The 18773-nt window shown below is 39.2% G+C and overlaps 1 protein-coding gene across 1 annotated transcript in view; it reads right to left on the reverse strand.

The window, feature by feature from the left end:
* AGK (acylglycerol kinase) overlaps positions 1 to 18379 on the reverse strand; it is a 204290-nt gene extending 185911 nt beyond the window's left edge. Inside the window, 2 exon segments of the mRNA XM_053718997.1 lie at positions 7836 to 7971; positions 18231 to 18379. Coding sequence (XP_053574972.1) covers positions 7836 to 7945 — 110 coding nt within the window. The 5' untranslated portion in view covers positions 7946 to 7971; positions 18231 to 18379.
* Between the last annotated feature and the right edge of the window lie 394 nt (positions 18380 to 18773).

Here is an 18773-nt window from a genome sequence, read left to right on the forward strand (position 1 = left end):
CTGCAGCTGTTCTTCTGAGTAGCAATGAGGCTCACTTCCATATCAGTGGAGCTGTAAATAAGCAGAATTTTCACTACTGGGCTGAACATAACCCTCGTGAACTCTACGAATGACCGCTCCTCTCTTCTTGCGTAACTGTTTGGTGTGCAGTTGCCGACTTTGGTGTGATTGGCCCGTAGTTTTTTGAGGAAGGTGGTGCAACAGTAACTGTGACCTCTGACCAGTACGTTGAAATGTTGGAGACCTTTCTGCACCCCAAACTGGATGATGTGGATACACAACATGTGTGGTTTCAACAGGACGGGACCACAGCTCACACAGCACAACCTTCGCTTGGAGTGTTAAGGGAAATGTTTCCTGGGCATTTGATCCCTTTAAAAGGGAGACGTGGAGTGGCCGGCACGGTCACCAGATTTAAGCCTATGTGACTTTTTCCTTTTGGGGATACCTAAAGGAAAAGGTTTTCAAACATCATCCTCTGTCTCTTGAATATTTGAAGGAAAGGATCAGACAGGAAATCGACGCCATTCCGCCTGAGATGACCCAGAGAGTGATGGAGAACTTCCCGGGAACGTCTTCAACAATGTAATGCCAACGCTGGCCTCCATTTGTCTGATAAGATTTTTAAAATCCATTAACACAAAACTGTTTTTTATGTACTTTTCAGAAATAAATACAATTTTATTCTAGATAGCTTTGTTCATTTTTTTTATACCCCTTAAAAATATGGGAGATCTTTATGCCCCACCCAGTACTTTTGTATACATAGTACCCTCAGACAGTACAATACAGTAATAATGTAATATTTGTTGTTTTAAATAAATATTGACTATTGTTTGCATTTTAGAATATAAAAAAACAAAAAACAAAGACACAGGCAGAGAAGATTGTGACTTACAAGCTGGGAAATATCGTAATTGTTAAATATTTTATTTATTTTTAAAAGTATTAATTAAAAAAAGTTTAGATTTCAGAATAAGTTTGGATTTTGGTATTCCGGACTTGGGGACTTGTACCTGTAATGCACTATCATGTCTCTTGAAAAGCAGACACGTAATACAACAAGGCAGTAAGAAAGTCAATATGATTATTGAATAGAAAGAGTGTAGTAGTGTACTAATACTTACTTTATGTTATAGTTATAAATTAATTATTTTTTAAGATATTAAATAAATGCACTGTAAAACAAACACACACAAAAACATAGAAAGGTAACAACAAACATTACTACGATTAAAACATGTTGCTCCTATAATATGCCTAATAAGGCACCAGTCTCTTGTGAAAGAAGGTTGTTGAGATGCCTCTTGGTAGGAGTCATTTTGCTATCCACACGAGGTGTACATGATCGTGTACAAATATTCTCTGATTTGCTGTTATTGATATAAAAGTTATTAAGATTCCTGCAGTCTTGTAATTTGGATAGGTCGGCAGGTATTGTCTCTGTTGGTTTTGTTAAAGTGAAGAGCATTTCATCAGCATATACAAACCTAAACATTGCCAGCTCACCCTGTCAAACACCTTTTCTGCCTTCTTGGCAATAAGGACTTCAGGGGTCCTATTCTCCCTAATGCTATTTATTTGCAGAAGTGATCCAATGGTGCTGCTTCAAGCCTGGTTTGCAAGGACAATATGATTTGTGCCATTGAGATCTGACAGCAATTTTGCATATATCTTATACCTACATTAAAAATAGATGTGGGACGTTACTTGGGTGTTTTGCCTGGTTTGTGCTGGCTGATGATTTGGGCTTCAAGCATCCTGCTTGCAAAAGGAGTATGGTTTTAATGACATAAAACAAGGTGCGCAAGTGTGGTAAAAAGAAAAGAAAATGCATTCTAGTATGTGATATAGTTCGCTACCTCTGTTATGGTGAATGTGTGTAGGACATCTGAGAGATTAGAGGAAATGGACAACCCTATATTGCAGGGCTGTGCGATATGGGAAAAAAAAAAATATTGCAATTTTGGCCATGAAATATCGTTATTGCGATTTTAATCGCATTTAAAAACAAACAAACTGTTAAACATACAATTCTCAATATAAAATGCATTAAACTGTAAAATACAAACAACAAACCTAGCAGTCACAGAGCAGTGTAAACAATTTTTAAATTACAATAATTAGTTAAAGGGACACTGAACCCAAATTTTTTCTTTCATGATTCATATAGAGCATACATTTTAAGCCACTTTCTAATTTATTCCTATTATCAATTTTCTTCGTTCTCTTGCTATCTTTATTTGAAAAAGGAGACATCGAAGCTTTTTTTTTTTTTAATTCAGAACTCTGGACAGCACTTTTTTATTGGTGGATGAATTTATCCACCAATCAGCAAGAGCAACCCAGATTGTTCAACAAAAATGGGCCGGCATCTAAACTTACATTCTTGAATTTCAAATAAAGATACCAAGAGAATGAAGAATAGGTAGGTAATAATAATAGGAGTAAATTAGAAAGTTGTTTAAAATGTCATGCTCTATCTGAATCACAAAAGAAAAAATTTGGGTTCAGTGTCCCTTTAAGGTTTTGTCAATTTTTGCACAGACCTAACTGCAATATGTATCAATGCAGGATTTTTTAATATATTTTTTTATATCGCACACTCTTGCAATTTGAAAATTGCAAGACAAAAAAATGTGATTCATTGCACAGCCCTACTGTATGTGTATGTACACAGCGTCTCCACAGAAAATTTTGCCGGACGGGTGACATTATAAAGTAACCGGGTGTCATTATAAAGTAACCGGGTGTCATTATGAAGCAGCCGGGTGGGGGCAGTGTAATATTTCCTAATATTATATAATTTTCTGCTATCCAAAGTACAAATTAAGAGCATAATTAATTATATATGTGTTTAATAATATGTGCAATAAAAATTAAACATTTTTAATATGACCTAATGTTAGCTTAATATTGTCTAAAATTATAGCCGGGTGGTGCACCGCGCTAAAAAGATCCTGGGGAGAACACTGGTATGTATATATAAGATATGTGCATAGATTAAAAAAATGATAATTTCTTCCTTTATTGAAAATTCACTATTTAATGTGGCAGCAGAGAAACAGTTGGACAGCAGTTTAAACTTTAAGAACATTTGATTTTTGTTATTGTTTAAAAAGATAGATAACGCCTTTACTACCTATTTCCCAGCTTTGCACAAACAATCTCTAAACTTCTGTTGGTTTCTAAGCCCCTGCAGGCCGCCTCTTATCTCTGTGAATTTTATTAGCTTTTCACAGCCAGACAGTTCTAGTTTGTGTGTGCCATACAGATAACATTGTGCTCACTCCCATGGAGTTATGCAGGAACAAGCACAAATTGGCTAAAATGCAAGTTTGTAAAAAGCACTGAGATAAAGGAGCTGTCTACAGAGGCTTATATACAAGGTAATCACAGAGGTTAACCCCTTAGTGACCAGAGCACTTTTCAATTTTCTGACTGTTTGGGACTAGGGCTATTACATTTCTGCTGTGTTTGTGTTTAGCTGTAATTTTCCTCTTACTCATTTACTGTACCCACACATATTATATACAGTGTTTCCCACCATTAAATGGACTTTCTAAAGATACCATTATTTTCATCATATCTTATAATTTACTATAAAAATTTTTTTATAAAATATGATGAAAAAATTGAAAGAAAAACACTTTTTCTAACTTTGACCCCCCAAAATCTGTTACACGTCTACAACCACCAAAAAACACCCATACTAAATAGTTTCTAAATGTTGTCCTGAGTTTAGAAATACCCAATGTTTACATGTTCTTTGCTTTTTTTTGCAAGTTATAGGGCAATAAGTACAAGTAGAACTTTGCTATTTCCAAACCACTTTTTTTTCAAAATTAGCGATAGTTACATTGGAACACTGATATCTGTCAGGAATCCCTGAATATCCATTGACATGTGTATATTTTCTTTTTAGCAGACAACCCAAAGTATTGATCTAGGCCCATTTTAGTATATTTCATGCCACCATTTCACCGCCAAATGCGATCAAATAAAAAAAAAATTGTTCACTTTTTCACACACTTTAGGTTTCTCACTGAAATTATTTACAAACAGCTTGTGCAATTATGGCACAAATGGTTGTAAATGCTTCTTTGGGATCCCCTTTGTTCAGAAATAGACATATATGGCTTTGGCATTGCTTTTTGGTAATTAGAAGGCCGCTAAATGCCGCTGCGCACCACCTGTGTATTATGCCCAGCAGTGAATTGGGTTAATTAGGGAGCTTGTAGGGTTAATTTTAGCTTTAGTGTAGTGTAGTAGACAACAAACAGCTGGTGCAATTATGGCACAAATGGTTGTAAATGCTTCTCTGGGATCCCCTTTGTTCAAAATTAGCAGACATATATGGCTTTGGCATTGCTTTTTGGTAATTAGAAGGCCGCTAAATACCGCTGCGCACCACATTTGTATTACGCCCAGCAGTGAAGGGGTTAATTAGATAGCTTGTAGGGTCAATTTTAGCTTTAGTGTAGAGATCAGCCTCCCACTTGACACATCCCACCCCCCGATCCCTCCCAAACAGCTCTCTTCTCTCCCCCACCCCACAATTGTCCCCACCATCTTAAATAGTGGCATAAAGTCTGCCAGTACTAAAATTAAAGGCTTTAAAAAAAAAAATTGTGTAGGATCCCCCTTAGCCCCCAACCTCCCTGATCCCCCCCAAACAGCTCTCTTACCCCCCCTCTACCTTATTGTCCGCCATCTTGGGTTACCCATTTTGCCATATAATTAGCTTTTTTTGTTAAAAAAAACTATTTTTTTTTTCTGTAGTGTAGCTGCCCCCCTCAATAACCTACCTTCCACCCCCTCCCAGATCCCTTAGATAAAATTGTACCCCCTCCTCTCTCCCTCCTTCCCTTAACTATTTGTCCCATAGTGTAGCGTTCCCACCCGCTCCTGTGCGCGCACCCGTGCCTGCTCCCGGCGTCCCCGGACGTGATCCCGCCCCCTCTGACGTGTTTCCTTCAGCGATGGCTGCCCACCCGCCTCCCTGCAATGGCTCCCACCCACCAACGATCAGCACCTTTGCTGGCCAATGCAGAGAGAGCCACAGCATGGCTCTCACTGCATTGGATGGTTAGTAAAGGGTATAGCACGATGCCTCAATATCGAGGCATTGCTGCAATACCCTGAAAGCGACTGGAAGCGATCAGGATCGCTTCCACCGTTTGAAACCCGACGACGTACAAGGTACGTCCTTGGTCGTTAACGACCATTTTTTGCAGGACGTACCCTGTACATCCTCGGTCGTTAAGGGGTTATGGTATATTAATATATAAGTGTATTGATTATGTAGAACTGGCCAAGAACAAAAGTGAAGCTTTCTTACTAATCTCGCTCATTGGACGAGTAAATGAGAACACTTACCAGCCCACAAGAAACTTTAAATAGTCATGTGTGTCTGCATGTAGTGTGAATATTACATTTAAAAGGGCAATGTAAAGAGTGTTAATATAATCTCACAAAGTATGCTTTTTGTTACATTCCTGAGATTGGTCAAATTATACAGTCATAAAACTAAGCAACAATTAGTGCAAAATTATACTATTGAATTGATCACATTAAAATTACCAAAACCTTTTTTCAAAGCAAAGAAAATGATAATAAAAATTGTCCCTTTAATGTTAATATATCACCACATTGTGAATGTTTTGATCAGGGCCTAAGTATTGTGAGGGAGAACCCCACCACAGGATTTGTTCCATTTGACTTTAGTTCTATCATCTGATCACTGTTACCATGGTAATCGCCTGATAGACCCTTAGACATTTAACCCCTAAACTGATGGGTGATAAGATTGCCTAAGAAATGTAAGCATTCTATTTTAGGTGGTAATTTAATCTATTATAAAGATGTCTTCAACCTATTTTTTTTTTTTTTTTTAAAGAATGGCATTATCAGTTAAATTATATTCTCAAACCAAAAACTAGCAAACAAAATAAATAATATTTTCCCCAAACTCTCCTGCATAGTTTTTGTGTTATAAGTGATCATTTAATGAGTCATCCATCCCTGCTTTTACACTGCTGCCATAAAAAATGACAAATTTACACTTTTAAACTCCTGTTTTACTTAGACAATTTTGTCAATTTAATGACATATTTGAAAATGCAGAGAAAAAAAATAATTATGACAGCACAGTACTGAGTTTGAAAAGGTATACTATGTTAAAAGTAGTTGTGTGACTGCTTACAACTTTTGATCACCTAAATGGATATGGAAGAATTCTGGTAGTTTTTATCATATTGGCACTTGCCACAAACCATAAATATTTGCATTCAAACTGTTCATTATTTTTTAAATTATTAAGGTGTTAAGAAAATGACAAAGACTGCAGAGATAGAATTTTTAGCTAGAGCTACAGCCAATATGACTGCACCAGGCACCTCTACTCTCTGTCGGTAGGTAGCACAGAACATACACACAGACTATAGCTGCTGATTGGCTGTATTGCTCTTACCCTAAAAAAAACTGGCACAAGAGGTTAGCTCTTAAAAAGATATGCAAAACTGACACATGTACATTTTTAAAATAATGCTTAAAGGGATAGTAAACCCCAAAATTTTCAATTAATGATTCAGATAGAACATACAATTTTAATCAACTTTCCAATTTAATTCTATTATCAAATTTTCTTCATTCTCTTGTTATCTATTGCTGAAGGGACAGCATTGCACTACTGACAGGAAGCTGAAAATATCTATTTAGCCAATCACAAGAGGTAAATGTGTGCAGGAACCAATTAGCAGCAGCTCCCAGTAGTGTATAATATGTGCATATTTATTTTGAACAAGGGATACTAAGAGAACGAAGCACATTTGAAAATAAAAGTGAATTTAAAAGTGTCTTAAAATGACATGCTCTATGTGAATCATGCAAGTTTAATTTTGACTTTCCTATCCCTTTAAATGTGTAGACTGAAAGCCATGCATTTCTCTTTATGTCCCAAAAGGAATTGCTGAAAAACAATTATTTATTTACATGGCATTTAACTTCAAGGGGCAGTCTACACCTTAGTCATCTTAAAGTCTTACTTAAAGGGACACTGAACGCAAATTTTTTCTTTTGTGATTCAGATAGAGCATGAAATTTTAAGCAGCTTTCTAATTTACTCCTATTATCAATTTTTCTTCATTTTCTTGGTATCTTTATTTGAAATGAAAGAATGTAAGTTTAGATGCCGGCCCATTTTTGGTGAACAACCTGGGTTGTTCTTGCTGATTGGTGGATAAATTCATCCACCAATAAAAAGATGCTGTCCAGAGTTCTGAACCAAAAAAACCTTAGATGCCTTCTTTTTCAAATAAAGATAGCAAGAGAACGAAGAAAAATTGATAATAGGAGTAAATTAGAAAGTTGCTTAAAATTGCATGCTCTATCTGAATCATGGGTTCAGTGTCCCTTTAAGCTGCAAATAGCCTCCTGATTTCTATATTATGCAGCAGGAATGGTAAAAAAGTTAAATGAATATTATTTCTGGCCACTATGAAATGGCTGCCGAGCTCCACCCACTGTTGACATCACAGTCTAGGCTGCATATGGCATCCAATCACAAAAGGCTCACTAGTTGGATTCAATAGACTGTAAATGCTATTCAGCAGTGTGCCTAGATGTAGCCCAGATTGTGATGTCATCAGTGGGAGGAGCTTGTCAGCCATTTCAAAGTGGCCAGAAACCAGTAATTTTAAAATAACTTTTTTTAACCATTCCTGCTGCATAATATAGAAAGTGGTGCAGGAGGCTATGTGTAGCTTAATCTAAGGTAGGACTTATAGATGACTAAGGTGTAGACTGTCCCTTGTTACACAAATTTTGATGCTCACCAGTATTTGCCATATGCCCAATTTCCACCATATGCCAGCAAGCAAAAACCCACAGTGCTTTTCTTCCAGTGGTTCCTGAGAGTCTTAAAGATGCGGACAACTCTCGCCATAATTACACTGAAACTCTTGCAGAAGTCTGAAAAAAATAAAGACGACATAAATCATTTTAAAACATCTTTAAAAGATTTAATACTGGAACACAAGAAAAGAAAGGTGGTTTTAAAGAGCAGTGCAAGGAAAAAATCATCAGATCGCTAGACCTCATTTTATTACGCTATAGCTAAAATGGCAAACTCATTATCAGTAGCATTTATTTATTTAGCTATTTCACTTCTAATTATTACTTCAAGCCATGTTAAATGGATATGAAACTCAAAAAAAAAAATGTGATTCAGACAGAGCATATCATTTAAAAAAAAGTTTTCAATTTATTTCTATTATCAAATTTGCTTCGTTCCCATGATATCCTGTGTTAAAGAGATACCTAGGTAGGCATCTGAAGCACTAAATAGCAGGAAATAGTGCTGCCATCTAGTGCTCTTAGAAATGGAAAACATTCTTGCAAAACTGCTGCCATATAGTGCTCTTGACACGTGCACGATACTGAGATTTTTTTCAACAATAGATACCAAGTAAACAAAGAAAATTTGATTACAGAAGTAAATTAGAAAGTTGTTTAAAATTGAATGTCCTATCTGAGTCATAAAAGAAAAAAATTGGGTTTCATGTCCCTTTAATGATAGCATTGCTTTATGTCTTCCATAAAAATAGCTAGTGGCATTTCTAAAGGGACACTAAAATGACTGACCCTAGGTTACTATGTGTTTAACCGGTACAAACAGTATAAAGGGACATGAATCCCAAACATTTACTTTTGTGATTCAGACAGAGCATACAATTTTTATAAAGTTTCCAATTTACTTCTATTATCAAATTTGCTTTGTTCTTATGTTATTATTTGTTGAAGAGATGTCTAGATAGACTGCATACACGTCTGGAGCACTATATGACAGGAAATAGTGCTGCCATCTAGTGCTCTTGCTAATGTATAACATTGTTATAAAACTGCTGCCATCTAGTGTTCTTGCTAATGTATAACATTGTTATAAAACTGCTGCCATCTAGTGCTCTGCTGCCGTCTAGTGCTCTTGCTAATGTATAACATTGTTATAAAGCTGCTGCCATCTAGTGCTCTTGCTAATGTATAGCATTGTTATAAAGCTGCTGCCATCTAGTGCTCTTGCTAATGTATAACATTGTTATAAAGCTGCTGCCATCTAGTGCTCTTGCTAATGTATAACATTATTATAAAAACTGCTGCCATCTAGTGCTCTTGCTATTATATAACATTGTTATAAAACTGCTGCCATCTAGTGCTCTTGCTAATGTATAACATTGTTATAAAACTGCTGCCATCTAGTGCTCTTGCTAATGTATAACATTGTTATAAAGCTGCCGCCATCTAATGCTCTTGCTAATGTATAACATTGTTCTAAAACTGCTGCCATCTAGTGCTCTTGCTATTATATAACATTGGTATAAAACTGCTGCCATCTAATGCTCTTGCTAATGTATAACATTGTTATAAAGCTGCTGCCATCTAGTGCTCTTGCTAATGTATAACATTGTTATAAAGCTGCTGCCATCTAGTGCTCTTGCTAATGTATAACATTGTTATAAAACTGCTGCCATCTAGTGCTCTTGCTATTGTATAACATTGTTATAAAACTGCTGCCATCTAGTGCTCTTGCTAATGTATAACACAGTTATAAAACTGCTGCCATCTAGTGCTCTTGCTAATGTATAACATTGTTATAAAACTGCTGCCATCTAGTGCTCTTGCTAATGTATAACATTGTTATAAAGCTGCTGCCATCTAGTGCTCTTGCTAATGTATAACATTGTTATAAAACTGCTGCCATCTAGTGATCTTGCTAATGTATAACATTGTTATAAAACTGCTGCCATCTAGTGCTCTTGCTAATGTATAACATTGTTATAAAGCTGCTGCCATCTAGTGCTCTTGCTAATGTATAACATTGTTATAAAACTGCTGCCATCTAGTGTTCTTGCTAATGTATAACATAGTTATAAAACTGCTGCCATCTAGTGCTCTTGTTAATGTATAACATTGTTATAAAACTGCTGCCATCTAGTGCTCTGGCTACTGTATAACATTGTTATAAAACTGCTGCCATCTAGTGCTCTTGCTATTGTATAACATTATTATAAAACTGCTGCCATCTAGTGCTCTGGCTAATGTATAACATTGTTATAAAACTGCTGCCATCTAGTGCTCTTGCTAATGTATAACATTATTATAAAACTGCTGCCATCTAGTGCTCTGGCTAATGTATAACATTGTTATAAAACTGCTGCCATCTAGTGCTCTTGCCAATGTATAACATTGTTATAAAACTGCTGCCATCTAGTGCTCTTGCTAATGTATAACATTGTTATAAAACTGCTGCCATCTAGTGCTCTTGCTATTGTATAACATTATTATAAAACTGCTGCCATCTAGTGCTCTTGTTAATGTATAACATTGTTATAAAACTGCTGCCATCTAGTGCTCTTGTTAATGTATAACATTGTTATAAAACTGCTGCCATCTAGTGCTCTTGCTATTGTATAACATTATTATAAAACTGCTGCCATCTAGTGCTCTGGCTAATGTATAACATTGTTATAAAACTGCTGCCATCTAGTGCTCTTGCTAATGTATAACATTATTATAAAACTGCTGCCATCTAGTGCTCTGGCTAATGTATAACATTGTTATAAAACTGCTGCCATCTAGTGCTCTTGCCAATGTATAACATTGTTATAAAACTGCTGCCATCTAGTGCTCTTGCTAATGTATAACATTGTTATAAAACTGCTGCCATCTAGTGCTCTTGCTATTGTATAACATTATTATAAAACTGCTGCCATCTAGTGCTCTTGTTAATGTATAACATTGTTATAAAACTGCTGCCATCTAGTGCTCTGGCTAATGTATAACATTGTTATAAAACTGCTGCCATCTAGTGCTCTTGCTATTGTATAACATTATTATAAAACTGCTGCCATCTAGTGCTCTGGCTAATGTATAACATTGTTATAAAACTGCTGCCATCTAGTGCTCTTGCTAATGTATAACATTGTTGCAAAACTGCTGCCATATAGTGCTACAAACACCTGAGCTTACATCCCTGCTTTTCAACAAAGTATAGCAAGAAAATAAAGAAAATTTGATAACAGAAGTACATTGGAAACGTGTTTAAAATTGTTCTATCTGCAGCATCAAAAATTTGGTTTTTATGTCCCTTTAAATACATAGTCAAAGTCTCACACACAGAGCATATGTAAGTATGATTGGCACATTAGCTTGTATGCTGCAGCGGCATGGCGAAAATGACTGTGTTTAACACGCTACCAGTGGTTAAACACGCATAGTAGAAGGGGATTTCTTTAAAAATAAAATACAGTACTGTAATGTAACATTTTATTTTTGATTTAAAGGACAAGTGACCATGTGATCAGTCTACAAACACCAATGGACCTTTTAAAATTAAAAACAACAACATTTGACTGCCAGGGAGGGGCTGCAGCACAACGCGTGCCAAGGGGTTTATTTAAAAATATATTGTAACAAAAATAAACATTAAACTAAAATAGTCTTAGCTATTTCGTGACTCAGTGCAGCACCTCTCTGTATACCACTTGTGCTATTATAGGGAACAAGCATTCTGAACACGCTGCCACTGAATACACACGACTGATACTGCATCTAGTTAGCTGCATTGTCCACAACCTACAAAAAAACATAGTTTACCTAAGAGCTGAGGTCAAATCCCAGAATGCAGAAAAGGTGTTTACTTTAAACCTATGCAAAACAACTAAATGAAAAGCAAGGACTGGAAACAATGCTTTAAAGGGATATTAAACCCAATGTTTTTCTTTCATGATTCGGATTGAGCAAGCAATTATAAGCAACTTTCTAATTTACTCCTATTATCATTTTTACTTCATTCTCTTGGTATCATTATTTGAAAAGCAGGAACGTAAGCTTAGGGGCCAGCCAATTTTTGGTTCAGTACCCTGGGTAGCGCTTGCTGATTGGTGGCATCATTTAGCCACCAATCAGCAAGTGCTACCCAGGTGCTAAACCAAACATAGGCTGGTTCCTAAGCTTACATTTATGCTTTTTCAAATAAAGATACCAAGAAAACAAATTATAATAGCAGTAAATTAGAAAGTTGCTTAAAATTGCTTGCTCAAACCGAATCAAGAAAAAAAATTGGTTAATATCCCTTCAAAGTTAAAGTGAATGTAAAGTTTCATCAAGTAGTGCCTGGTTTTTAAAAAATACTATTAAAAACAGGGGCACTTTCATTGATGAAAATATTTGTAGAAATACAGGTGGCCCTCGTTTTACAACGGTTCAATTTACACCATTTCAGAATAACAACCTTTTTTCCCAGTCATGTGACTGCTATTGAAAAGCATTGAGAAGCAGTGCATTTATTAAAATAGCCAGTAGGTGGAGCTGTCTGCTTGTTTTGCAGCAAAGCCAAGCAAGCTGAAATTAATCGGTTTAACCAGACATGAGCTATCGAGCAGATTTCAAAGGAACAAGATCTTCCTGTCTATAAATCAGTCCAGATTGGAATGCATAGAAAGAAATGTTTGCAGAAAAATGCAAGTGAAGTCTGTGTTGTGATTATTTTATTAGGTTTATAATGCTGTTTAGCAAATGTTTTTGTTCATTTAACTTAGTTTAATTATATATTCTGTGTTGTGTGATTATTTTATTAGGTTTATAATGCTGTTTAGCATTTAAAGTCTTCATTTAAAAGCTTTAAAAATAATGTATTAGATGTTACTTATGACAATTTTGAGAGGGGCCTGGAACCTATCTCCCTCACTTCCCATTGACTTACATTATAAACTGGGTTTCAATTTACAACGGTTTCGATTTACAACCATTCCTTCTGGAACCTAACCCCGGCGTAAACTGAGGGCTACCTGTACTTACCTCTTTGTCTTGAAAGCCGCTCCAGCCCGTCGCAAGCCTCTTCCTACGTCAGCAATGACGATTCTGGCATCCTCCAATCTCGGCTTCACCCCCTGGGGGAAGCATTGCCTAAAGCAACGCCGTGATTGGACGAAGGCCGGAATCGTTATTTCTGACGTAGGAAGAGGCTTGCGACGGGCTGGCGAAGCGCTGGAGCGGCTTTCAAGACGAAGAGGTAAGTATTTCTACAAATATGGCGCAATGTAAAGTTTCATCAATGAAAGTGCCCCTGTTTTTAATAGTATTTTTAAAAACCGGGAATTACTTGATGAAATTTTACATTTACTTTAAGGCTTAAATGAACATAAAAGTCAAAATTAAACTTTCATGATTCAGATAGAGCATGTCGTTTTCAGAGACTTTACAATTGACTTTGCACTCTTGGTATCCTTTGTTGAAAAGCACACATAGGTAGGCTCAGGAGGAACAATGCACTAATGTAAGTTGGTGGCTAAACACATATGCCTCTTGTTATTGGCTCACTGCAGGGTTTCCGCTTTCTCCCAGTTGTGCACTGCTGCCGACTTAAACTATGTGTTTAACCCCTTTGGGCAGTTATAGTGCAAGCAATAGTACATGAATAAAATGCTCCAACATCTTAGCCTATTTTCTTTTTTCACACTTATGTCCCCTTAAAGGGACATGCAATTCAAACGAGTAGATACGTATACAATTTTAAACAACTTTCTATTATTAATTTTGCTTCATTATCTACATATAATTTATTGACGGAGCAGCAGTGCACTATTAGGAGCTAGCTGAACACACTGATATGCCAAAGACAACAGACATTTATGTGCAGCCACCAATCTGCAGCGAGCACCCAGATACTACCTAGGTAAACTTTACAACAAAGGATACCAAAAGAGCAAAGCAAATTAAGATAATAGAAGTAAATTGGAAAGTCATTGAAAACTGTATCTTCTATCTGAATCCTGAAAGAGAAATTTAAGGTTTCATGTTTCTTTAACTCCCAAATCCCTTTACATTTACTTTCAAATTCTCCATTTTAATACATTTGAAAACATCCAAATAAAAAAAAAAACATCAAGTTCTTTTATATTGCTTTGCAGCATCATTGATATTATTTGCAGATCATTTCTGCAATGACCTGTATTATAGTTTACAGCCTGTGACAATGATAAATCACTGTTAAACTGTAAACTCTTTGGCCTGGGTCACTAAAGTGAAATGAAGTGGTATATAAAAACCAGGGAAGGCATAATTAATACAGTCAATAAAAAACAGGGCACATGGCTACCTGGGCTTGCCAAGCCTTGCTGTAAATTTGAGCTCTAAAATATAAAATGGGAAGATTGCTCTCAGGAGATTCTAAACCTGCCACATCCCTGTGTCTCTCCCTTTCACATCAATATTGCAATTAAACAAAGCCCAAGCACCTCAGTGGTCCCCAATACACAGCTTTATGTTAGTTTACTAGGACGCTATGGCAGATAGTGAGGTGGAAGTCACTGTGGAATAGAACAGTCTAATAGTGATCTCCACTCTCTTTGTCTATCAAACAAATTGACTTTCTTGCTGCCAGTCCCCAGTTCTCGCCTCCATCTCAGCCTGTAACATAGAGTGACACTGATCTCTCAGGTGGGTTTCTGCTGTTATCACCATATAACACAACTGTCGTCTCTGCACCTCCTCCTCTTTTACCTTGCTGCCCTCTGTCATCATGTCATTGTCACTATTTAATAAAGTGTCAGCAGTCTCTTCTCAGTCATCTTAACCACTTTTTTGTCATTCCAGCCATCACAATCCTGCTATGTTATACTGTTTTATTTACACTTCTTTATCTTGCACTGGCTTTATTGTCACCATGTAGTCGCTTTTCTCTTGTCAATAGGTTTTCATCCAATCTCATCTGTCAGCCTCTTTGACCTCTGTTCCTTTGCCCCAGGTACAAGCACTATCCTCCTCTTCTGCCCTGACCTCTAACAAATATCATTCCATCACTTTCTATAAGACAGGGAATTTCACGTACTGTCTGTTCTTCCACTGTCCCTTTCTGTATACTTGGTCACGCTGATCTACGTCCTTTGCCCCCTATATCTCTCGGTCACCATACACTGCAGGGCATTTATTACCAGACAATTTATCCTCAGTCCCTACACACAACATGACATCCGCCCCCTTTCTGTGACTCCTTCTGTGTCCCTATCCCCAGCCTGTCATTCAGTGCCTGACATTCAGTCTCTACCCCCAGCCTGTCATTCAGTCTCTACCCCCAGCCTGTCATTCAGTTCCTGACATTCAGTCCCTACCCCCAGCCTGCCATTGTCTCTACCCCCAGCTTGTCATTCAGTTCCTGATATTCAGTCCCTACCCCCAGCCTGTCATTGCCTCTACCCCCAGCTTGTCATTCAGTCTTTACCCCCAGCTTGTCATTCAGTCTCTACCCCCAGCCTGTCATTCAGTCTCTACCCCCAGCCTGTCATTCAGTCTCTACCCCCAGCCTGTCATTCAGTCTCTACCCCCAGCCTGTCCTTCAGTCTCTACCCCCAGCCTGTCATTCAGTCTCTACCCCCAGCCTGTCATTCAGTCTCTACCCCCAGCCTGTCATTCAGTCTCTACCCTCAGCCTGTCATTAAATTTCTACCCCCAGCCTGTCATTCAGTGTCTACCCCCAGCCTGTCATTCAGTCTCTACCCCCAGCTTGTCATTCAGTCTCTACCCCCAGCTTGTCATTCAGTCTCTACCCCCAGCTTGTCATTCAGTCTCTACCCCCAGCTTGTCATTCACTCTCTACCCCCAGCCCGTCATTAAATCTCTACCCCCAGTCTGTCATTCAGTCTCTACCCCCAGCTTGTCATTCACTCTCTACCCCCAGCCCGTCATTAAATCTCTACCCCCAGTCTGTCATTCACTCTCTACCCCCAGCTTGTCATTCACTCTCTACCCCCAGCCTGTCATTAAATCTCTACCCCCAGCCTGTCATTCACTCTCTACCCCCAGCCTGTCATTCACTCTCTACCCCCAGCCTGTCATTAAATCTCTACCCCCAGCCTGTCATTAAATCTCTACCCCCAGCCTGTCATTAAATCTCTACCCTCAGCCTGTCATTAAATCTCTACCCCCGGCCTGTCATTCAGTCTCTACCCCCAGCCTGTCATTCAGTCTCTACCCCCAGCCTGTCATTCAGTCTCTACTCCCAGCCTGTCATTAAATCTCTACCCTTAGCCTGTCATTAAATCTCTACCCTCAGCCTGTCATTAAATCTCTACCCTCAGCCTGTCATTAAATCTCTACCCCCAGCCTGTCATTAAATCTCTACCCCCAGCTTGTCATTCAGTCTCTACTCCCAGCCCGTCATTAAATCTCTACCCCCAGCCTGTCATTAAATCTCTACCCCCAGCCTGTCATTCACTCTCTACCCCCAGCCTGTCATTCAGTCTCTACTCCCAGCCTGTCATTAAATCTCTACCCTCAGCCTGTCATTAAATCTCTACCCCCAGTCTGTCATTAAATCTCTACCCCCAGCCTGTCATTAAATCTCTACCCTCAGCCTGTCATTAAATCTCTACCCCCAGCCTGTCATTAAATCTCTACCCCCAGCTTGTCATTCAGTCTCTACCCCCAGCCTGTCATTCAGTCTCTACTCCCAGCCTGTCATTAAATCTCTACCCCCGGCCTGTCATTCAGTCTCTACCCCCAGCCTGTCATTCAGTCTCTACTCCCAGCTTGTCATTCAGTCTCTACCCCCAGCCTGTCATTCAGTCTCTACCCCCAGCCTGTCATTCAGTCTCTACTCCCAGCCTGTCATTCAGTCTCTACTCCCAGCCTGTCATTAAATCTCTACCCCCGGCCTGTCATTCAGTCTCTACCCCCAGCCTGTCATTCAGTCTCTACCCCCGGCCTGTCATTCAGTCTCTACTCCCAGCCTGTCATTAAATCTCTACCCCCAGCCTGTCATTCAGTCTCTACTCCCAGCCTGTCATTCAGTCTCTACTCCCAGCCTGTCATTCAGTCTCTACTCCCAGCCTGTCATTAAATCTCTACCCCCAGCCTGTCATTCACTCTCTACCCCCAGCCTGTCATTCAGTCTCTACCCTCAGCCTGTCATTAAATCTCTACCCTCAGCCTGTCATTAAATCTCTACCCCCGGCCTGTCATTAAATCTCTACCCTCAGCCTGTCATTAAATCTCTACCCCCAGCCTGTCATTAAATCTCTACCCTCAGCCTGTCATTAAATCTCTACCCCCAGCCTGTCATTAAATCTCTACCCCCAGCCTGTCATTAAATCTCTACCCCCAGTCTGTCATTCACTCTCTACCCCCAGCTTGTCATTCACTCTCTACCCCCAGCCCGTCATTAAATCTCTACCCCCAGCCTGTCATTAAATCTCTACCCCCAGCTTGTCATTAAATCTCTACCCTCAGCCTGTCATTAAATCTCTACCCCCAGCCTGTCATTAAATCTCTACCCTCAGCCTGTCATTAAATCTCTACCCCCAGCCTGTCATTAAATCTCTACCCCCAGCTTGTCATTCAGTCTCTACCCCCAGCCTGTCATTCAGTCTCTACTCCCAGCCTGTCATTAAATCTCTACCCCCGACCTGTCATTCAGTCTCTACCCCCAGCCTGTCATTCAGTCTCTACTCCCAGCCTGTCATTCAGTCTCTACTCCCAGCCTGTCATTCAGTCTCTACTCCCAGCCTGTCATTCAGTCTCTACCCCCAGCCTGTCATTCAGTCTCTACTCCCAGCCTGTCATTCAGTCTCTACCCCCAGCCTGTCATTCAGTCTCTACCCCCAGCCTGTCATTCAGTCTCTACTCCCAGCCTGTCATTCAGTCTCTACCCCCAGCCTGTCATTAAATCTCTACCCCCAGCTTGTCATTCAGTCTCTACCCCCAGCCTGTCATTCAGTCTCTACTCCCAGCCTGTCATTAAATCTCTACCCCCGACCTGTCATTCAGTCTCTACCCCCAGCCTGTCATTCAGTCTCTACCCCCAGCCTGTCATTCAGTCTCTACCCCCAGCCTGTCATTAAATCTCTACCCCCGGCCTGTCATTAAATCTCTACCCCCAGCCTGTCATTAAATCTCTACCCCCAGTCTGTCATTAAATCTCTACCCCCAGCCTGTCATTCAGTCTCTACTCCCAGCCTGTCATTCAGTCTCTACTCCCAGCCTGTCATTCAGTCTCTACCCCCAGCCTGTCATTCAGTCTCTACTCCCAGCCTGTCATTCAGTCTCTACTCCCAGCCTGTCATTCAGTCTCTACCCCCAGCCTGTCATTCAGTCTCTACTCCCAGCCTGTCATTCAGTCTCTACTCCCAGCTTGTCATTCAGTCCCGATACTGAATATTACTACGTATGTCACTCACCCCCAGCATGCAGGGCACAAACGTGTGTTACATGCTATACTGTCTCCCGCACGCAGTACTGCAGATTTCAGTTCCGGTGTCAGGAAGTTCCGGTGTAGAGAAGCAGTACAGTAGCACTGTATAAATGTAACGTAATGTGAGGATTAATAGAGAGCTTTAGGACTGAGATAATGATGTTTATGAGGTGTGAGTTGATGGATTGTTAATACGATATATTGGGGTGATGAAATAGTAGTCTAAGTTACAGCGCGCACGCATGCTAAAGATTTCTTTTTATTTTAGTTTTACATGTAAATAGTTTTCCCTCATAGAATGACAGAGGTAAAGCAGAAAGGGTGTGTGCTGAAGGAGATACACATAGTATATGGCTGAAGGAGTTGCACTATATGGCTAAACGTATGTGGACTCCCCTAGTTCTTGAGTTCAGGTGTTTCAGCCACACCCATTGCTACAGGTGCATAAAATTCAGCACATAGCCACGATATCTGCATAGACAAACATAGACAGTACAATGCGTCAGACTGAAGAGCTCAATGAATTTAA

This window comes from Bombina bombina, chromosome 6 (assembly GCF_027579735.1).
Source record: "Bombina bombina isolate aBomBom1 chromosome 6, aBomBom1.pri, whole genome shotgun sequence".
Lineage (NCBI taxonomy): Eukaryota > Metazoa > Chordata > Amphibia > Anura > Bombinatoridae > Bombina > Bombina bombina.